This window comes from Chelonus insularis, unplaced genomic scaffold, assembly GCF_013357705.1.
Source record: "Chelonus insularis isolate UGA/USDA-ARS -01 unplaced genomic scaffold, ASM1335770v1 contig_44_pilon, whole genome shotgun sequence".
In the NCBI taxonomy this organism is placed as follows: domain Eukaryota; kingdom Metazoa; phylum Arthropoda; class Insecta; order Hymenoptera; family Braconidae; genus Chelonus; species Chelonus insularis.
Genome location: NW_023276585.1, coordinates 377165 through 398017, shown reverse-complemented (window position 1 = coordinate 398017; position 20853 = coordinate 377165). Strand labels below are relative to the sequence as shown.

The 20853-nt window shown below is 32.3% G+C and overlaps 5 protein-coding genes across 10 annotated transcripts; 2 read left to right on the top strand and 3 right to left on the bottom strand.

Annotated features, from left to right (window-relative positions):
- Nucleotides 1-9: 9 nt before the first annotated feature.
- LOC118069833 (hippocampus abundant transcript 1 protein) lies at nt 10-9030 on the bottom strand. 4 transcript variants are annotated; one of them, XM_035088171.1, is made up of 7 exons: nt 8678-9030; nt 5588-5989; nt 5236-5457; nt 4699-4982; nt 3335-3623; nt 2524-2680; nt 10-1865 (listed from the first exon to the last, which is right to left on the bottom strand). In XM_035088171.1, the coding sequence occupies exons 1-7, from the start codon at nt 8801-8803 to the stop codon at nt 1759-1761; spliced, it is 1587 nt and encodes a 528-aa protein (XP_034944062.1). In that variant the 5' UTR covers nt 8804-9030; the 3' UTR covers nt 10-1758. The 4 variants fall into 4 exon arrangements, with proteins under 4 accessions (XP_034944062.1, XP_034944064.1, XP_034944061.1 ...); XM_035088173.1 differs by lacking the exon at nt 8678-9030 and adding an exon at nt 7983-8121; XM_035088170.1 differs by lacking the exon at nt 8678-9030 and adding an exon at nt 6110-7679.
- A 149-nt stretch (nt 9031-9179) lies between these two features.
- Nucleotides 9180-12135, top strand: Mpcp1 (Mitochondrial phosphate carrier protein 1). The gene is made up of 6 exons (XM_035088160.1): nt 9180-9278; nt 9385-9558; nt 10515-10675; nt 10765-11001; nt 11082-11378; nt 11467-12135. The coding sequence occupies exons 2-6, from the start codon at nt 9417-9419 to the stop codon at nt 11692-11694; spliced, it is 1065 nt and encodes a 354-aa protein (XP_034944051.1). The 5' UTR covers nt 9180-9278; nt 9385-9416; the 3' UTR covers nt 11695-12135.
- A 134-nt stretch (nt 12136-12269) lies between these two features.
- Nf-YB (nuclear factor Y-box B) lies at nt 12270-13994 on the top strand. The gene is made up of 2 exons (XM_035088161.1): nt 12270-12515; nt 13271-13994. The coding sequence occupies exons 1-2, from the start codon at nt 12401-12403 to the stop codon at nt 13810-13812; spliced, it is 657 nt and encodes a 218-aa protein (XP_034944052.1). The 5' UTR covers nt 12270-12400; the 3' UTR covers nt 13813-13994.
- Nucleotides 13995-14017: 23 nt separating this feature from the next.
- LOC118069824 (uncharacterized) lies at nt 14018-19084 on the bottom strand. 3 transcript variants are annotated; one of them, XM_035088158.1, is made up of 4 exons: nt 18252-19084; nt 16687-17259; nt 15507-15656; nt 14018-14825 (listed from the first exon to the last, which is right to left on the bottom strand). In XM_035088158.1, exons 2-4 carry the CDS (start codon nt 17116-17118, stop codon nt 14307-14309), a joined length of 1101 nt encoding a protein of 366 aa, XP_034944049.1. In that variant the 5' UTR covers nt 17119-17259; nt 18252-19084; the 3' UTR covers nt 14018-14306. The 3 variants fall into 3 exon arrangements, with proteins under 3 accessions (XP_034944049.1, XP_034944050.1, XP_034944048.1); XM_035088159.1 differs by having other exon boundaries at nt 18685-19084; XM_035088157.1 differs by having other exon boundaries at nt 16687-19084.
- Nucleotides 19085-19329: 245 nt separating this feature from the next.
- LOC118069879 (ribosome biogenesis regulatory protein homolog) lies at nt 19330-20789 on the bottom strand. The gene is made up of 4 exons (XM_035088223.1): nt 20585-20789; nt 20240-20498; nt 19847-20148; nt 19330-19775 (listed from the first exon to the last, which is right to left on the bottom strand). Exons 1-4 carry the CDS (start codon nt 20722-20724, stop codon nt 19466-19468), a joined length of 1011 nt encoding a protein of 336 aa, XP_034944114.1. The 5' UTR covers nt 20725-20789; the 3' UTR covers nt 19330-19465.
- Nucleotides 20790-20853: the final 64 nt, after the last annotated feature.

Below are 20853 nucleotides of genomic sequence, written 5' to 3'. Positions count from 1 at the left end.
TTTTGCATATTTCCTTTATCTTAAAAATAATTTTTATTGATGCAGTCATATAACGTACATGTACAGATTACTCGACAGTCAATCGAGTTCTAAATCTTAAACTAGGCATTATATTTACTTATTTTTATATCAAGTGTCAATCTTTCCATTTTTTCATACTGATTTGATATTTTTTCTAGATTTTTACATTCCGCACATAATTTTATAACTGCGTGTTGTTTACGTACAAACATAAATTAATGGCTTAAATATGATCTAGAGAAATTTTATGTAACAGAAAATATACGCTAATAGCTTGTACACATCTCAGTACTCATCTCAAAGATCTCTCTCTGTGTGCAGTAAATATAAATTTTATTTAAAACGTACATCATTGAACTCACCAGGAGTTGGAGGATGTTAACAGGAGAGCTCCTTGAGTGAACTATTAATTAATCCACATTCAAATTGACACGTTTTATTTTTTTATAAACAAATCATCTGCCAAGGCAATGTATGTTATTCAGGGATTTTTAGTCCAATGGATCTGACAAATGTGTTAAGGATCTTTGGCTTCGATGAAGAACTTACAACTTTCTCGCTTGCTGACTGACGATAAAAGAGAGAATAAATAAAGGTAGTAGTTAATGTAATATATAAAAAAATGAACGAATAGATCAATTTTTTATAAACAAACTATGATGTGTAGACTGTGATTGTCTCAAAATTATTGAGCACGATTATCTTACAAAATCGATTATTTTGTAAATTGTGACCATAATGTGCTTATAAAAAAGGTAATTCATTTTTTATAATAAAAAATTGATATTTTTGTCATACAATTAGATGACTGAATCAGTTTAAGGATAAATATCTTACACACATTGTTTAGAGTTTCATTAAGTTAATGAATATTCGTAAAGGCCGATAAAATCCTTTTTTTCTCGCGGTTATGATTCACAATTAATCATAGGATACTATTAAACTCGATTCTTTATTATTATCTTTATAACTCACAATCTGATGAAAAAATCATACGAAAGTTTAATCTATAGAAAGGACGGCAAAAGAATGGAGAGCATGTAATAAAAATTTTATGTGCTTAAATCAACTTAATTCTTATAAATAAATAAATAAAAAGCTCAATGAACAATGAAAGAAATTTTTCATTATTAAGTTCAATTTATCATTTACAAAAAAAATAACTGTAAAAATAAGGATACTGTTTTTTGCTCTCTCTTTCGTCAATGCCAAGTCGCGAGATAAAAAGGACACGACACCGAAAGCTCACAATTCTACAGAGTTTGTAGAACTGATTGTTTTTATGGTATTGTAGTGGAATTACTGTCTACGATTACTTTAAATCGTTCACACTAAAGTTCTCGTCGTTTGTGCTCTCGGCAGAAATCAATCGTCTGTGCAGGAAAATGCTAGGACGATCGAGCTATTTTCAGTCAATAGAAAACATTAAAATTATTCTTTCTGTAAATAGTCTTCGCGTTTATAATCACAAAATCTCATGTAAATAAACATGAGCTAATTCATAATTTACACAATACTAATTGTAACACTGTTCTGTAATTTATACTAGACAACCTGACAATGTATTTTGGTTTTGATTCATAAATACGCGAAAGACAATAAATATTTCCATATTATATCATCCTGTCACAGAGTAGACTTTAGTAAGTCTAGCGAAAGTAATGCCGTCGATTAATAGGCAAAATAAGTTTCTTCTCTGTGTTTGATAACAGCTTGCCGGAATTCCGGGAAAAATGGTTAAAGTGCAGCAGAATTACAGTTGTCGACTAGAGGTGACAACGGTCCAACTTTACCTCGATTACTACCAATTCTATCTTGTTCGTAATGAACGTCTAAAGACAGACCTGAAAATTAAAATTATTTCATATAAAATTATTTTGCATTGTATTTTTAAGTATGTTAAATTGCAGAAAGCTATGATATGAAGAAATGCCGATAAATTTATGTATTAAATAAATTAAATGATACTCTAACATGCACGAGAAGTTTTTGTGATACTTTATAAGTGAAATGTCAACATCTATGTCATCAGTATTTTTAATTCCTATTCTAAAATTACTTTGAACAATTATCAACACGGTTCTAGTTTCTACGTTAAAAAATATTTAAAAAATAAATAAATTTTTTTATCCTTATAATTTTTTATTACAAATATTCCACAGATTTTATATTTCTTAATTGTGAAAATTAATGCAAAAAATCTCATAAAATGACATTTGAAACGAAAATTATAAAAGTCAAACATTTATAAGTAGATTATGCTACAGAGGTTATTCGAGATGAGATGAAAGCGAGTTTAATTGTTAAATATACAAGTTAGTTCATGAACAACAAACATTTTAAATTTATTAATTTTATTTAGACGTGTAATGAAGCATCTTTCATCTCATCATTATCGACCTCGATCTACGTAAGTCTCGTGTTTATTTAAATAAACCCACGTGTGAAAAACCCACCACCGGAAGCATCAGTATCCTCTAGGATGGGAAACCTGTAACGTACATTTTTGATATGCGTATTTACCAGATGGCCTGCGAGAAGTGGAAGAATGATGTAGTGGACCCGTTGCCATTGGACTTGACTCAGGAATAAACGCAGCAACAAGCAGCGCACATATCACCAATAATGCACCAAAAACGAACGGTGGTCCAGGCACCAACTGAAATTCATTCTTTATTTACTAATAGCAATCATAAATAAAAAAAACGGTCTGGGTGCGACCCAAGAGGTCTACACGACTAATTTCTCAGCAGGAAGTAAAAAAACATAGAAAGCTTAGAACATGGGCGTCAAATATCATCATTTGTTCTCAAGATGCGTGGAAATCTTCCTAAAAACGATAGCGTTCGACTTAGGGTCTTCAAAACGTGAATAAAATATAATATTAGAAAACTTTGAATTAAAATGTTGGAATAGAAAAGACCTTTTATATTGTTCAGCATGCAATTTAACAGCATTTATAATTTTTCTGATTTCAGAGACTGATTAAAAAAAAAATAAAAATTAAACAGGTAAATATTTTTTACAAATAAAAAAATTTTTGTTTACCATGATTAAATTTCATTTGCACGCGATTTTTTAAATTCTATTCTTGTTATAAGCTTGAACACGTACAGATCGAAAGTTTATTCCATTTTTGTCCAACTATTTGCAGAGGATCAAAACTCTTCAACCCGCATTGTTGTTAGGAATATGATATTTGTGTTCTTTCAATTTATCAGAACTATATTTACTCAAAAAATATGACAACAAAAAATTACGATTTTTTCTATTGCAAGCACATTTTTTTCAATAAAATGAATGTCCATCTTACCTGGGGAACCATATCAATATGTGTCACAGTTCCCGTCCGATTACTGTTTTCTAAAAGAGGAGGTTTAAGAGGTAGTGACGGTGTTTCGTCGTTGAGATCGACGTGAAATAAATAAAATATAACTCCAAACATGGCAGGGCCGAGACCATTACAAAGTCCTCGCATCCCTGTTACCATTCCTTGCACTAATCCTTGCTTATCTGCATCTGAATGCATTGATACAAATGCTGATATTGCTGGATAAGTAATACTCGAAATTGAAGCCAATATTCCAGCTGCCCACATCATCCTAGAAAAAAATTTTTTTTTTATTAATTATCTGATGTCAATGATCATTTTGCATAAACTACGTCATTAAATATTTGTATTGATTATTGAAGGTATAATATAGTTCATTACACAGACCATTGCAGAGCATACTGCTTGGATTTTAATAAAACTCACGCGTGCAAGATATAAATAGGATTCTATCTTCGATTATAAATATCGAAGGTTTCTAGAGTATTGAATATACACATAATATTAGTTATGTATTTAATAGTAGAAACAATCAAGTATTATCATTTAAATTAGTTGTCATTTTCTTAGAAATTTCATTATTGGTAGCGATATATAATCGTACTGCTTTAACCAACTATCTTTGAAATTACAATTTTATGTGGAAAAAAAATTTTTAATTGGCGAAATTTTAATTGAAACGTTAAATTTACAACAATCGAAAATTATCCAGAGATTATGCAGCAAAAATATTTACTAACCATCAAATTTGATTGCTGAATTTAATGAATTTATGCTTGAATTACTAGCTATAATTGATGGAATTTTTATTTACATTCGCAGGCTAACTGAAAAAAATTATCCGCTCGTTCATATTTTACAAGAAAATAATAATCATGATAAATAATTCTATAAAAAAAGTTTCAAGTTTCATAAACATAATACTCTGATATGTTATAGACATTAAAAGAAATCAATAACATTGCTGAGTAAACTAAACAAAGCCACGTAAGCTTCAAGGATGTATCGAACGAGATATAAGTACTCGTTTACCGCAGTTATTAGTGGCAATTGATTTTAACCAGCTCGTAATTGTCGTTCATAGTTTGTTACCCATTTTCTCATACAAAATTTGCGTGAGATTAAATGCAGCACGACAAATATAAATTCATTCTCGGATTTCTCATATTTAATTGTTGTAAGATTGATTACTAGATCGTTAGAATGTGGTGAGGTAACTAAAATCCCTCAGAGGGGATATACAACTAAAATCGTATATAATATAGCACTAATAGATCTCACGATACAATTATTAGGTAGAAGACTTTGAACATATATATATACATATTGAATTAAGATTTAATTACCAGGTTTGAGATCCAAAACCATACCACATGAGTTGAAGCATTTCAAATAATAAGCCAAGCATAATTGAATGTTTACTTCCTAGTGTCCTCATTAAAGGCCCGAGAAGTAATTGAGCTCCAACGCTGAGAATGCCGACTACTGCGATAAATACTGCAACCATTGTAGTTGAAAAACCCATTGCAAGTTCGAGATATACGAATATACAACTATATTGACCAGCTTCAGGTAGATAACTTAAAAATACTGTGACACATAGCATCAATATCGTGTGGTCTTTGCCAACCTAAAAAAATTGACATAATAATAGTTATTATTATTCTCATCATCGAATAATTGTGGCTGATATAAAAGGTCATCGATGCATAAAAAAGTTAAAAAACATAGATTGAAAAAAAAAACATGATAAGCTAATGAAATTTACGTAGCACATCGAGAAGTTAATTGAGTTAATATTATCACAAGCGGTATTTTTCCACGATGATAAATACTGTAATAATTAAAAACAGCAAACCGTAGTTGAAATTTTTTCTCATTACCTTGCCTAATGCAGCGAATGGATCAGCTTGTTCCCAAGATATAGGGACAGGCGGACGTGCTTTTTCAGGTAGACTTTCTGGTACTGCTACGAGAATGAAAAAAACATCAAGAACTGCAATGGCAGTTGCTAAAGCTACTGCTAAATTTTCGCCATAAGTTGTCATAGTCCAAGCACCTAAAGCTGGACTTATGACCATACTTGCTGCAAATGTTGCAGATACCTGTACAAAAAAATGTTTGTTACCTTATTAATTATCAAAGTAATTTTAAAGTATTCCAAAGGAAAAATAGTTCTTTATTTTCTTCCTTTGATTCATTTTTATAATAATGATGTAGTAAAATAAAAATTACCAATCCATAAGCTAAGGATCGTTGATTTTCTTCTGTGACATCTGCGACATAGGCAAAAACTACCGAAAAAGTGCATGCAAATACACCACTAATTGATATCATTGCAAAAAACCACCAGGTGTTGATGCTCATAAGTGGGATTGGCGCGCACGTGAAAGCCACAGTGATGAGGAGGAAAAATTTTCTTCCCCATACATCTGATAAAGCGCCTATCAATGGTGCTGATAAGAATGAAAGCAGCCCTTTGATTCCCATTATCAGTCCGTTCATCAAAAATGTATGATCCGGAAATGTCTTGTTTAACACAGATATTATTGGCATCGTTAATAAGCCCCAAGCAAAGAACTCCAAAAATATCACTACCAGTGCATGGTAAACACTGGCTTCTCCCACGCCGGAGCTCTGGAACATAAAAATACATTTTTTTATTAGATTTTAGGCAATGATAGTACCTATTGATACAACATTTTATTTTAGATTTGTCGAAATAGTAATTTGGTTACATCATGATTATTGGCTGACCTTTAGATGTCTGTAACATTTTTGAAAAAGACTTAATGGAGGTTCTATAGTTTCAGGAGCAATTTCTTCGCTATCATGAAGTTCTGAACAAGAGGGATCTAGGCCCTCTGTCCCACCTTTTGCCCCTGGGGGCATGACAATTGGGGAATCTAACCCCTTCTTTATTCTTCTGTGTTGTTTTTCATATAATCAGTTTTAGGGAAGCATTGTTTTTTCTATTAATTCATGTTGCACAATGTAATTTCATTATATTGCAATAGTGAGAAACATACTTTGATCTTATTCAAATTACTTAGTAATTTGGTTGTTGTATAATTCGAACGAATCGTTGCATTGACTTTATTGACTATTATCCAAGTTTGCTCGATCATTAACCATTAATCACTAGCAGGTTCAAAGAAAATAATGATAACTTTCATAAACCTGAGATTAGAGGAACTTGCTCATAAATGTCTGATAAGAGTAAATTTTCCTTCTAACTTATCTTATGATTTGTTATTTCAATCATAAAAAACACTCCATTTTTGCGGTAATTGAGTAGTGGTTGCACGATAAAAAAATAAAAAATTATAATTTTAGGTAGTTTAACAATACTTTTGGAATTTATTTATCAAGGTCACTGTTAGCGGAATTCCTGATCGTATCTTTTAGGAAACAGCCCAAAGAGAGCAAAAGTAAATGATGTGAAGATATTTTTGATCCATAGTCTTTGCCAGTGCGGCTGACGCTTGCGGTCAGCTGACATCCTGTTAATAATTACGTAGATTCTATCACGTATAATTAAAAATCTTCATTTCTTTGAAAATCCAGAGTAAATCACGTCAATCCGAGGAACAATGTAGTGGTACAATCTACATGTAGTAAGTATAACGGACAGAAGTTCAACCAAATCTGGTTTCGTCTGGCAGAGTGTATGAATATCTTTATCATTGATGATATAATAAATTAACCAAATTTAGAGTTGTTGAAACTTTAAGCCCTGCCACAATATTATAATGAAGAAGACACGAATTCCACGACATCAACGGAGTTACTAACGCGTCCGTCACACTAGTAAAAACGACTCTGTATGCTATCGAACGCATGTCGTCCCTGTGACCCGGATCCTCCTCGTCCTCGTCACCAGGCCAGTAGTTTCATGATTCTTAGGGAAATTCTCTTTTCGGATCAATATTCTGACGGACACGCCATTGTCTTGTGATACTCCTTGATTATTTTATGAAAACAATGTCAAAAATATGTTCAATGAGCAGTTTAGACATTTATCGTGAAATCTCTATACACTTGACACCCCGAAAAAATCCAAAATCTTACTGTGGAGTTTTTGTTGCTTTCTAAACGCAAAATTGCATAGTGCACTTGATTTATGTTTCAACACATTCACTTTCGAACTGTTAATCAACTTAATTACTGATTTCAAGTGTCTATATCAAGATGACATTGATTCTGAGATGATTCCCAGCCTCGCGAATCATCTGCTCGCCAGCAGGGTTTTATCGACAATGTGTAGAACTATATAGTTAAATGTTCGTGATAGAACCACGAACCACTGCATTGCCGACCTTTCCCCAAGAGTGTGGGTGCTTTGATCTTTCTCTCCCTGTCTATTATCATTCTCTAGCTCATACGTGTTCCACATCTCTATCTCTATCTTCTAAATATTATACAACTTCTGCGATTCGGCGTTCGCGCATGGGAAATCTTTCTGAAAATTCTGAAACTTTTTTTAGTCATTGCCTGACGGTCTGACATTGATAAAAAATTACATAATCTTGTTTTATATTTGTATATATGATGATTAAATTCTCATTAAATAATTACAGATTGTCGACAAATTCAACTGAGTGATGTGATATAACTTTAATCCACAAACCTCTTTCTCTAACACATTAGCATCGACGTAATGTAGACCATGGTTGAACTGTAATTCTATTGGTTATTTACATTTTGTTTGTAGCAGAATATGATAATCTAAAGTAATTATAATTATTATCGTGATACTAAATATTTATTGATACACGTAACGACATTGATCATATGGATTATTTTTATTATTTTCAACAGATTTATTCATTTATAAAATAAACTTATCTGTCCTAATGATAAAATGACCAGATATGATAAGAATATTTAAATGACACAGGTAACTCGGTAATAATATGAGGCAGATAATATGGAAATATGTTATCCAATCACATATAAAAAAAGTATGACGCATTCATTTACCATTTGAAAAAATCTAATATCTTTAAGTATTTTAATAGCAATACAGATGAGTATAATGAATGTGTAAAGTTCACCAATTGATAACCAATAAATACTTTACAAATGGTGATCTGTATTATTTTATCAATTGTACATCTTCACAAATAGTATTAAAAATAAATTGTTTCATAATGGTTAACTACGTTAACAGCTTGCAAATAATCTGGAAGAAATTGGTTTTTCCTTCATGTTACCACAACAACATAAAAGAAATGTGGTCACAAAAAGATTGGTTAGATGCAGGATGATGCTATGGTATTTGGGTAGCAATTCAATACAACAATAAAATAAATTAGAAATTACCGTGATGACTCCATCCTTCATGATGGATTTTCTACTCCTTATAATCATGTTGACGATTTTCTGAGAGACCTTGGCGGGCATACTAACGCAATGAGCGCACAAACTCTTACGCTTTTTAAGTTTCATCAATCCTTATATTTGAACCAAAACAGTATTAGCCATTTCTTTACTACAAAAATCGTGTTCTTACGAGACACGCTATAAAATTTTTAACTTGAAAACTTAAAATAATTTAAATTAATTATTTATTTAAATTGTTTTCATTGCCACATATTAAAAATGAACTCGACAAAAAACACAATCAGACAACCACCATAAATGCAGTTACACACAAGTGTTGAATGTAAATTGTCATGAACTATATCACAAGTGCAGACTTCCGGTTATCATTTATTTATGTCTGTGTTCAGTTATTACCATCAGTCGGTAATATAAATAATTACTCACAAATGTCGATAAAGCGCTGTATGTAAATTTTAAAACAAAGTAGTTTCTCATCTAAGTAATTTTTAATTCATAAAATTATCGCTTGTCCTTTCCTTCCACTTCCACGCTTCCACTCCACTTTCATTGCACGGAGACGAGGGTTAATTTTTGTCAGGTCTGAATTTGTTTCATATAATTAAATTAAAACTTATATTAGAGTTAATTTAATAAATAAAATATCTTTTACGTAATAATAATACAGGTTATTTGATAATTTTCAGCGGGTAGAGTGCAGAAACAGGAAATATACAAAATGTGGTCGTCAATGATAGAAGCTGCCAAGAAGAATCCTTTTTCTACACCTTACTCTTCGACCCAATGTCAAAAATTGGCAGATAATTCCCAAAGTTTGATACCAGGTCGTAATATTGGTGCTTTCGCCGTAGCAGAAGGTGGTAAGTATTTAAAAAAAAAATTCCAACTTCATTTGTTTCACCTAAATTTCAACAATCGATATCACGTTCACATTGTCAATTAAAAAAATCCAGTATTTGTCAAAGTTATTAATAATTTCACAGTTTTGAGTTCTATCTCTTCTATTTTTTTTTAAATTTGACGTTTCACAGACGTTTCAACAAACTTCATTCGAACTTAATACGTTTGATTAACTGTCAACGATCATGTGACAGATCAGATGAATTCGTGAACAAAAATGTGCTTTTCACAAAAAAGTTTCATAAGTCATTTCTTATTGAAGAAGCCCTGGAATAATTTTTGAAAGACAAGAGATGAGTTATTATATAAGCATAAAGTACGAGGTTAGCTATGTATCTTATTCGCATGTCAGTGGAGCAACCGCGCGGGAGTCATTGCGTAATGGCAACCATTTTGTCAAGGTATTGAGGTCTTTCGATGACCTTGAAGACAATCTACATTAACCCCTTTAATCCTCAAATTTTTTACAAAATTTTATAAGCTAAACCCAGTTATCAATGCTAGAAAATAAAATCAATGTAAAGTACAGAAATAAAAGGTCAAAATTAATGAACTGGTTACTCCCAGTATTCGTAGAGATCATGAACTGATCAGCTGACTAACCTTCATTCAGGATTGCCATTGCATATGATACAAACAATAGCTTAAAATAACAGACCCCTAAAAATACGCAGTGATCACTCAATCAACAGCCTCTTTATTTATTCCTGTGTTGTATTATGAATGACTTTCATTATCAAATGTTTCATGAACATTAATTAAGAAAATGACATCTATTCCTGATTGACATTATCGAAACAAAAATTTTTTTGTCGATGAATACATGGTATTTATGATAATTGTGAGAAATTTGATATTAATTATGAAAAATTATTCAAATAAATTTATTTATCATGATGTTTATTCATTTTTACAGATAGCTGCGAATTTGGATCTAATCATTACTTCCTACTATGTGGACTCGGTGGTATATTATCTTGTGGACTTACTCACACCATGGTAACTCCATTGGATTTAGTAAAATGCCGTATTCAAGTCGATCCTGCCAAGTACAAGAATGTAGTAACTGGTTTCCGAGTATGTTACTCCAAAATTATTTTTTTTTAAAGAACTTTGAATGAATAATTAAAAAAAAATAGATTGATTATTGATGATATAAATTTTAGGTAAGCTTACAAGAAAGTGGAGTGAAAGGTTTAGCTAGAGGATGGGCACCCACCTTCTTTGGATACTCCATGCAAGGAATGTTCAAATTCGGTCTCTATGAAGTATTTAAAGTTTACTACTCTACTCTGGCAGGTGAAGAAATGTCTTATGAATACAGAACATCATTGTATTTAATTTCTTCGGCATCGGCTGAATTCTTCGCTGATATTGCTCTTGCGCCCATGGAAGCCGCTAAAGTAAGCTGACATTTTTATGCATGACTTTTAATCTCTTTGAAAGTAACAGTGTTAATTAGTAATAATTAAATTCTACTTAGGTACGTATTCAAACAATGCCTGGCTACGCAGATACTCTTCGTCAAGCACTTCCAAAGATGATGAGTGAAGAAGGATTAGGAAGCTTCTACAAAGGTTTGGTACCTCTCTGGTTACGACAAATCCCATACACAATGATGAAGTTTGCTTGCTTCGAACGTACCGTTGAATTGTTATATAAATTCGTTGTACCTAAACCTCGTGAACAATGTACTAAGGGAGAACAACTTATTGTCACTTTTGCTGCTGGTTATATTGCTGGAGTTTTCTGTGCAGTAGTTTCTCACCCTGCCGATTCCGTAAGTTTCAAATATATAGCATAAAAAAGTCTTCAATTTATAATTATAAAGATTGATAAGTATAATTATAATTTATATATCATTTTAGGTTGTTTCTAAACTTAATCAAGAACAAGGATCAACAGCAGTACAAGTATTAAAGAAATTAGGACCAGCTGGAATTTGGAAAGGTCTAGGACCTAGGATTGTTATGATTGGTACTCTTACAGCAGCTCAATGGTTCATCTACGATGCAGTTAAAGTCTGGCTCCGCATGCCACGACCACCACCACCAGAAATGCCTGAATCTCTTAAGAAGAAGTACGGCGTGGCTTAAATTCGTACACTTCCAGTCATCGTTGCTGGTCAATAGATAATTGAGAGGCAAAAAAGAGCAGAAAAAAACTAGAGGAATCCACATAAAATAAATTCGTTAACAAGAAAATATCATCACATACTAGCCAATTACAATTTTATTGAATAACAAATAATTATTTTCATTATTTATTCCTCAGTATTTATATTACCGGACGTGAGTCATTCACAAAGGCTATACTGCCATCAATTAATAAAATTTTAGGAAATACATTGATATCATTTTTCGGAATCAATTTATTCAATTTTATTTTGTTCAGGAAATGTTCAATCGTATTATCAAATCAGAAATATTATCATGAAACTGATTATTGTTCAGTTTCGTGATTTAACATATGCTATTGAGTAATGACTGCGTTGTTCTGTAAATAGAGTGATCAGTTAATAAAAAAAATAAAACAGATGATCGCTTCAATTGTTGTTCTATTTAAATTAATTCACTAATTTTTTTACTGAAATTTATAAGAAATTAGAATCTGCTCTGTCACTAAAACAGTTTCATACACTACTGCACATTGATATACAATGAATGTTCTAGGGAGATTTATAGGTTAAAAATGTTGGTAGAAATGACGAGTTATTGTAGAGTTGATGTTTTGAGAAAACACACTTCTTGAAACACCTATTGCGATTCGTCAATAAGATATAAAAACAATAAGTAGTAAACAATGGAAAATAGCGGTGAAAGTGCTGATGATACGGGTCCTCAAAGCGCATCAAGCTATTTTACCAGTAGTGGAGTTCCTGCCAATTACATTGGAGTTCAGTCAGATGATCTGGAAGGTATAAACTTTATTTTCACAATCACTGACATGTTCACTTATAATGAGCAGTTAATACTTTGTTTACAAACATAGCTGAAGGGCATTGTAATTGTCATTAGTATCTTATATAAATAATGACATTCAATTAGTTATTTTCAACGTGTGTTAAAATTGAAATTGAATTTGCGCAACAATAGCGTTAGCAATAACATATAAAACGATTGGCTAGTAATAATTAAGTACTAACAGCGGGCAAACTTGAATAGAACATTTTCTATTTATTCATAAAAATTATTTTATTCTCAGGAATATTCTTCGTTTTTTGTTGTAATAACAATAAACAATTTTTAGGTAACAATGTACAATTATTTATATAACTAATTGATTGCATAAATTATCTTACATTAATGGTATTCTAACATTACGATGGATGACGTGTAAATATCAGCTTCAAATTACGTCTATGCAAGTTAAATCAAACAATAATTGCTTGAATAATATGAATATTGAACAGATAATCACGTTGAAGTTGATCGTGATAATTGTTTCGGATAAAAACTAGGCTAGTTACACTGTCATGGAATTGATATGACTGTTAGTAACATAGTCTGTTGATAAGAAAAAATGGAGACATTTAATTCATGTGTATTATACCTAGTAGCTTTGGAATTTTATATAGAATAAAAGTAAACAAAAATATAAATAAATAGTGTAAATGTTAAATTCTGTATATTATTTTAGAAAAATAATGTAATTAATATAACTTTATTCCAGATGATCCGGAGAACACTGATGACTCCACTCACGAAGGAGGTGATCCTCTACATGGTGGTGGAAGTGGTAGCAATTCAGGACCTCTTAGAGAACAAGATCGTTTTTTACCAATAGCAAATGTAGCAAAAATAATGAAAAGAGCGATACCTGAAGCAGGAAAAATAGCAAAAGACGCCAGAGAATGTGTTCAAGAATGTGTATCCGAATTTATATCATTTATCACGTCAGAAGCTAGTGATCGTTGTTACATGGAAAAGCGAAAGACAATCAACGGAGAAGATATTCTATTTGCTATGACGACACTTGGTTTCGATAATTATGTTGAACCACTCAAAATATATTTACAGAAATACCGAGAAGCTACAAAAGGAGACAATCCACAAGCTGGCATAAATTCAGCAGGTAATGGAAAGACTGATTCTACTAATACACTGTACGAAGAGCAATTATTTGGAATTACTGCATCTAACGCCTCAACGTCAGACACTCCTGTTATATATAGTTATTCATCATCAGACCAAATGCAGTTTCAACTTTCTTGATCATCCAACGATTTCTCAAACAGCTGGTCTTGCCTGAAAAGTTAAAAAAGTTTTTTTTCTTCAGTTCTTTGCACTTTTATTGGATATCATATTATTAATACTCTTTAATTGATCTTTTATGTAAATGAGTGATAAATAAATTATCATAAAAACACTACAAAAATTGCATAAAATATGTTTGGGTTGTTAATAAATGCAAGAGACATAGAAAAAACGTAGCCGATTCTTTATTGTAATTCTTTCAAGCACTATGTCATATTAAACTAGACTAGGCTGTGGTTTTTATTCGTGTCGTGTCGGGAGATTGGGCTAGAGATTGAGGCTAAGCCACGCTATATTTTCTATATAGAACCGGCAGTAGTTATATCGACGTATTTCTTCTCGTCGTAAAATCTCGTAGAAAAATTTTACCGTCACACTCTGTTGTATAATATAAGAAGAATCTTTAAGATTGAATTCTCCATTATAATTTTTAATTATATCTTTGGTGTTTCTCACTCTGGCAATTGAGCGGGTGAGAGGAGAAGCTCGTGTCCTTTAACAGGTTTTGAACATGATGATGATGAAGGAGGAGACATCTTCATCGTTGGAGCTTTTGCTATTTGATTTTGACGCTGAGGTAGAAGCGATGTGGTAGGCTGTCGTGAGGGTGACGTTGAAATTTTTTCTTTTTCTTTTTTTATCTTGTCTTTATCAACAATAACCACTTTGCATGGCTTCCATCGGCAATCATCACAACAATGACATAGACATAAGCATAGAAGAACTCGCAGCAAGCAGCAAAGTAATCCTGCGCAGAGTAAACTAGGTCCTACAAGTCTCAGTTCCGGACTGAGAAAACCCTTTTCACCAGTTCCAACAAAAGATATGACAAGACCAAGTGCTGTGGTACCTAAACCCGCATACAGAACTGTATTAAACGCTGCATTTACTTCAGGACGCCTGCGTCCTGCTTGACTATCGTCGTCGTCATCTTCTCCACTGCTCCCGTAGCAATAACTTGCATCTCTTATCTGAAATAAGATTTATCATTATTTGAAAACCATTTCAAAATTTAATTTTACTTCATATTCTTTGCTTTTATCGAATCATCAGTGTTATAAAAATAGATTTTGGTCTAAAAATACTACTGATACTGTTTATTACTGCAATAATTTATCAATGTCTACATTTTTCTAAAAATTCATAATTGATGATCAATGAGTATAATATGTAAAATACAAGAGTACTATTCATCATAATTAAATTTAATAGTATACATTTAATAATGTTAATTTTTATTATCATAAATAAAAAAAAAACATAGTTTTAAAATTTAATTAAGAATATTCGTGCTTTTAAAAAAATTCGTTCGCATTTAATGTAATTATAAAAAAAGAGAAAGAATGAACTTTAGATGGAAAAAAAACTTTTATACAAAAATAAAGTGACTCAATTCTATGCCCTCATTCAGAATAGAAATAGGTAACAAAAAATGTAGGTCAAATTGAACTTGAAATTATTTTAATCGATAATAAAAATGAAAAACCTACTAACTTTTAAATTAAAAAAAATGAGTTTTCAACTTTATTTGAAATATAAAATCAATCATTTAATATCTAGTAGATATTATCTATACTCTTGATAAAAAAATAATAAAATCCATCATCTCTTTTTTTATCACATGATGTTTCAATCATGATTTCAAATCTTACCCTATTTCTTTTCATCCATCTTCGGTGAGCTTCACACTGTTTAGTTTTATATCCTTCTCGAGAGCCATGGGGTGATACTGGAGATAAAGGTAACGGGGATGGTCTGCTGCAGCCTTGCCATGCTGCTTTTCCAGGACCCTGAGCTCCACACTGTAACAGTTGAACAATGAACAATATCCGGCTTTAAGATGACTGTAATTATCGTACAAAAATAACAAATGCACAGGCTTTTTATTTTTGTCTCGATAGTTATAGTTCTTGAAAAGGACCCAAGACCGGACTTCGATACCAAGGGGCTTGAGCTAGTCTAATAAGTCCCTAAATCAAACCTCCGTAGTTTTCTGATGAGCAACCGTCAGAACTTTCTTGTAAATTTTACTCACCCCGTAAACGTAAGATCTCGGGGGATAACGTGGTAGAGGAGGAATAAGCCTTGTCGCTAAGTTGGATGGCAACTCCCTAAAGTTCGCCTTTCTACGCTGTTTATCACGTCTAATTAGTAGAGCAGCCTGCATTCTGCTCACTCATTTACTTTAATCATCGATGATATTTTGATTCGTTCCTCACGATTCAGTTCTCTTCGATTTAATACATCAACTGTCACTCCTGTAACTCGACTAGTGCTTCAATCCTTCTCCATGGAGAATGTTGAATAGTCTACGGACTGAGAGTCTCATTCATATGTTTTCTTTTCATTCCTTTCATGTCATTGTTACTTTAATAAATCTTCTTCAACACGCCTTGGTCTATTATCGTAAATATAAAAATGTAATCAAGGCGTGAAAAGAAGATTTAGATTTCGCGGCAACGTAATACTCCACCAGACAGCCGATTCATTACTATCTTATTCTATTGATCCTATTGATCATAAAAATTTCTCTGCCTCAATGTGCAGTGCGGGTGTTAAAAGAATGTTATCTAATATTGATCCTCAAGATTTCATCATTTTTCTATGACTTCTAAATTATTATAACTATCTAAATCCTAGTAAATGTATACTTTATAATTAAGTACTAATGATAATAGCAGCTGATATTAGATAAAGTATGAATATATTTACGATCGAATGATATGTATAATTATTGAATAGATTGTCTACTCTATTTTAAATAGAAGAGCGATTGTGCGGAATAACGCGTGTCACTTTATGGGGTTCATTAGCGTCCCGTGTGAAACCCACCTGTAGCTCTGAAGTAGAAGGCGAAACTCTTAAATCGAGAAACGAGGGTGGCGGAAATGGGAAATGGTTGGATTTTAATGGAAGCGTTGGTGAGTTTGCTGACTCCAATGATAGTGGAGGTGGTGAGATTGGGAATTGGATTGGTGAAAGTGGAGGTGCCAAACGATGAGGTGTCACTTTCTCTGGTCGTCGACGCTGGTGGTGATGACTGTGCTGACGATGGTGTTCGTGCGAAGAGTGGAACGTTGAAGATGGTGCAGGATGTGTAGATAGAACGTGCGGTTGTGAAAATTTGGCAGCATGTACTCCAGTTGTTGACCCAGTAATTTTACTTTTTGCTACCACTGCTGGTGGCTTTTGCTGTTTACTTAATTGAAGGCGTTTTTGCTTCCTTCTATTAGCTATGCTTGCTCCTCCAGCTGCTGCATACATTTTTCTTGATTTTATTTCTTTTTTATTATTTCTATTTTTCTTATTCTTGTTCTCCTTCTTCTTCTTCTTCTTCTAGTGTTCCCGCTTTAACGCCGCCGGGACAGGCGGCTACCCGTTAAGAGCAACGCATGCTTCTGCATTCTGAAATGAGATACATGTTCGGCGTGCTAATATTTGATGTTCTACGATTAAAGCACAGCAATTACATCTTGCTCAAACTTCTTCATTATCATACAACATATTCTTGCTTGTGTAATTCATGCACAGGTATGAAAAAAATTCCTCCGTCAATTATTCAATAAAATTATGTCAGCACATAGTTATCATAAAAGTTTTCATGAATTTGAAATTGATTCACTGTTGAAATATGTATGATAAATAAAAAATGCACTAAATTACAACAGCAAATGTGATTTTAAAGTTTCAAGTGTTAAAAGCATTATTATACTTAATCATTTCTATCACGAACATGCTTTATTATTGAAGATGATAGAAAAAAAATATTAATAACATTAATAATTAATAAATAAAAAATAGTTAAAATATAATATTGACTTTCATGTGACGTGAATTGAGTTTATAAGTGGTCGATTCCCGTCAAATAGGTGGAGTAGTAACATGAATTTCGCAATGAAGGACTTTTTCAAATTTATGCGATCGGTTTTTTTCAACTTTTATTTGTATCTGATACAAGCAGAACAGAAATTTATGTATGATTAGGCATTGATTCAGATCAAATAGAAATATGAAATAATAATGAGGGAATACAATAAGACTAAAAGCGTATCACACATATATCAACTTTACAACTCTATAGGTATACAATGCGGGTTAGTGGGTTAAAGCACAAAGCTGGTCCTTTATTCTAGTACTAATGAGATAGCAAAATGTGCACACATGATAGTAACAACAAAAGTAAACTCGTGAACTATCACACTGTGCGATTATCAGTGGTTATCGTGACTGTGAGCAACGAGACAGGAATAATTTAAAGGCTGACTGGTGGTCCTGATTGTAACGTAGAGTTGTGGTACCCGTTGTAAAAAAAAAAACACAATGAATGTTTTTACAAAAATTTTAAAACAAGTAATATATGTTAATATAAACTGGTATATTGAGAGAAAAAGACAAACGCTTGTTTTTTTGGCGATGATATTAGGATTATTAGCAGTAACAGTAGCAACAGGAGCAGCCAATGATGCCAAGAGCAAAAAAAGCAGGCTTTAAGCCAGAATCACACTGATTATCAGAGGTTTATCGTCGCACGTCTAACGATTTTTTTATGCTCCTTGAATTATTTTTTATATTCATTTTTATTCTTTCTCCTTTGCTATTTTCTTTGTTGCCTTACTACACACCGTCCGCCTGTGCGTACACCCACATTCTTCTCATGAAGTCATTGTGCGTTATCTTGATATCATACGAGAGTGACACGATTAGTCTTCTCGTTTATTTGTTTTTTTTTTCCTTTCGTCTCTATTATTTTTTTTCCGTTGCACGCCAATCGTAATGTACGCGTGCGTGATGAATTACGGCTAGGTTTATTTTTCTGTTTTCTTCTTTCACCTTATTTATTAAATATCCAAGGTTCGCCCATCATCCTGGCTAAGCCAGGAGTCCTGGGGCCGTCCACGTCGTCCAGGATTGCTATGATAATCCATCGAAAATATCAATCACTTTTACGAGTACTTTTGTTCATTACATGACAATTGAATCGACAATGTTACACAACACAAACACATTCGCTCCATTGGCGCCAATTGATTTTGCATATACGCTGACTAGTTTCTTTAAATCACTAAAATTAAAAAATACTATCGACAGTGACTGATGAATTTCGTATTGACGAAAACTACTTGTGTTGACTCCCGAGAGTCAAAATCGCGTTTGAGTCGCGACCCTTAAGGATTCGGGACTGCCCCGGTTTCCAGTCACTCACACTCTCTCCCTCTTTTCCTCAGCTAACCTGACGAGAACACCCGCACCCACCCTCAACCCTCTCTTCCCTTTCACGGCATCCAGTCGATATTCTGCTATGCTCGCAACTGTTGACCTTTCATCTTTACACACTACCAACTTATTGGTTTTACTGCGGTACTCTAGTTTAAAAAAGAAATCGTCTTTATCAATCTTTTTATTTAAATTAATTAATTAAAATTATCAATAAAATTATTTTTAATCTTTGAATAAATAATTTCAACGTATTGATTTTTTTATTTCTCTGATATTATAATTTCAATGTAATTGTTATAATAATTATTATACTTAAGTATAATCTATATTAAAAACATATTTCAAGTAATTTAAACGCTTATTACAATGCAATTTTATACGGAGATAAGAAAATTTATCTCCGTTTTCTACCACCAACTTTTTTATGTAAATCCCTCTTTCCTTTGCCAGCTTTTGGTTTTTTACTTCCTATACTTTTTTTACTCTTTCCTTTCTTTTTTTCAACTTCAGAAGAAACAGATGGAGTCGTCGGAATATCTTGTACTTGAAGAATGTCCTTTGTAGTTTTTTTGCTGATTATATCATTAACTAATTCAGTATTTCGCTTTTTCTCATCAACCATGTTCAAAGGAGGTGCTTTTCTTTTCTTTTTTAATCCTGTTACTTTTGTAGTAATGCCTTTAGCATCTTTTTCTTTAGGTAATCTGTAATTTATATTAAATAGTATTATATACATCATTATAAAGCATTTAACTTTCAATAAAAAAAAACTTACTTATTTTGAAACTTTCCTACAGAAGCAGTCGACACTCGAGCGACTGTTAAAGCTGTAGCAAGATGCTTTGAACTAGCCAATTGCTCTGTTGTGGGCAATCCAACTCTAGGTATCTTTACATTTTTAGTTCTTGCCAAATTTCGAAGTCTTTGAAGTTCATTTTTGGCCACTCGCTCTTCTTTTGCTCGACTCGCTGTCTCTCGAGGGTTTGCTTTTGGAGTATTATCATCGCCAACTTCCATTAACCATTCTTTTTGTTGTTGTGCTTTTGCTCTCTTATATCCATATGTTGGAATCCATTGCTAGAATAATAAAATGAAAAAGATTACTTAGTGTAACAAGCTGTTTATTATCATCTCTGAAATTCAAAAAAAAAGGTTATCTAACACTCACCCTCAATTCTTCATCCCACATTAATTTAGATTTGTTCTTCTTATTTTTTTGTATACCTTTTTCTTTAGCAAACTTCTGCCATTTAGTTAAGGGTTTAGGTTTAGGAACAACACGAGCTCTGGGTAAAATATACTTAGGTTTTGGCAATTTAGCAATTACCACATCATCAACACGTTCAGTTGGAAGTGCCCAAATTTTATTGATAAGTAATTGAGTGTTATCTCTAGTTAATGATTTTAAATATTCATCTTTATCAGACCTAGAAAAATAAAAATTTATTTTAAACTATTTTTGTTAGAACTTTATTGTTAACATAAACAATGAGTGACTTTTATTCTAGGTTACCTGAATCTGTCAGTGTCTATTGTATTATAATCTGATACAAGAAGAGTTCCTTCATCAATATCAAGTTCTATAGGCTTATCTACATTAATTGATTTACTTGCATCTTCAGATTGTTCAAGAATTGAATTTACAATATCCATTTTGATCAATACACTTCACTGCACCTCCTGAGAACATGTGATAAATAAAACTTGGTCATCATAACCTAAAAAACAATTTATACAGTATAGTATATGTAAATCTTTTCTCTCTGTCTAGCAAGCACACAT

What these genes read in the sequence shown, in the direction of transcription:
- LOC118069824 (XM_035088157.1), bottom strand. Translation starts at nt 17,118, where the DNA reads ATGTATGCAGCAGCTGGAGGAGCAAGCATAGCTAATAGAAGGAAGCAA. An exon ending in CTTCTACTTCAGAGCTACAG is followed by an intron (nt 15,657 to 16,686) that starts GTGGGTTTCACA and finishes CAACTGTTACAG; the next exon opens with TGTGGAGCTCAGGGTCCTGG. An exon ending in GATGGATGAAAAGAAATAGG is followed by an intron (nt 14,826 to 15,506) that starts GTAAGATTTGAA and finishes ATCTTATTTCAG; the next exon opens with ATAAGAGATGCAAGTTATTG.
- Mpcp1 (XM_035088160.1), top strand. Translation starts at nt 9,417, where the DNA reads ATGTGGTCGTCAATGATAGAAGCTGCCAAGAAGAATCCTTTTTCTACA. An exon ending in TTTCGCCGTAGCAGAAGGTG is followed by an intron (nt 9,559 to 10,514) that starts GTAAGTATTTAA and finishes TCATTTTTACAG; the next exon opens with ATAGCTGCGAATTTGGATCT. An exon ending in CGCCCATGGAAGCCGCTAAA is followed by an intron (nt 11,002 to 11,081) that starts GTAAGCTGACAT and finishes AATTCTACTTAG; the next exon opens with GTACGTATTCAAACAATGCC.
- LOC118069833 (XM_035088170.1), bottom strand. Translation starts at nt 6,244, where the DNA reads ATGCCCCCAGGGGCAAAAGGTGGGACAGAGGGCCTAGATCCCTCTTGT. An exon ending in GATCCTTAGCTTATGGATTG is followed by an intron (nt 5,458 to 5,587) that starts GTAATTTTTATT and finishes TTTTTTGTACAG; the next exon opens with GTATCTGCAACATTTGCAGC. An exon ending in CATTCGCTGCATTAGGCAAG is followed by an intron (nt 4,983 to 5,235) that starts GTAATGAGAAAA and finishes CAATTTTTTTAG; the next exon opens with GTTGGCAAAGACCACACGAT.
- Nf-YB (XM_035088161.1), top strand. Translation starts at nt 12,401, where the DNA reads ATGGAAAATAGCGGTGAAAGTGCTGATGATACGGGTCCTCAAAGCGCA. An exon ending in TCAGTCAGATGATCTGGAAG is followed by an intron (nt 12,516 to 13,270) that starts GTATAAACTTTA and finishes ACTTTATTCCAG; the next exon opens with ATGATCCGGAGAACACTGAT.
- LOC118069879 (XM_035088223.1), bottom strand. Translation starts at nt 20,724, where the DNA reads ATGGATATTGTAAATTCAATTCTTGAACAATCTGAAGATGCAAGTAAA. An exon ending in TGTGGGATGAAGAATTGAGG is followed by an intron (nt 20,149 to 20,239) that starts GTGAGTGTTAGA and finishes TTATTATTCTAG; the next exon opens with CAATGGATTCCAACATATGG. An exon ending in GTAGGAAAGTTTCAAAATAA is followed by an intron (nt 19,776 to 19,846) that starts GTAAGTTTTTTT and finishes TATAAATTACAG; the next exon opens with ATTACCTAAAGAAAAAGATG.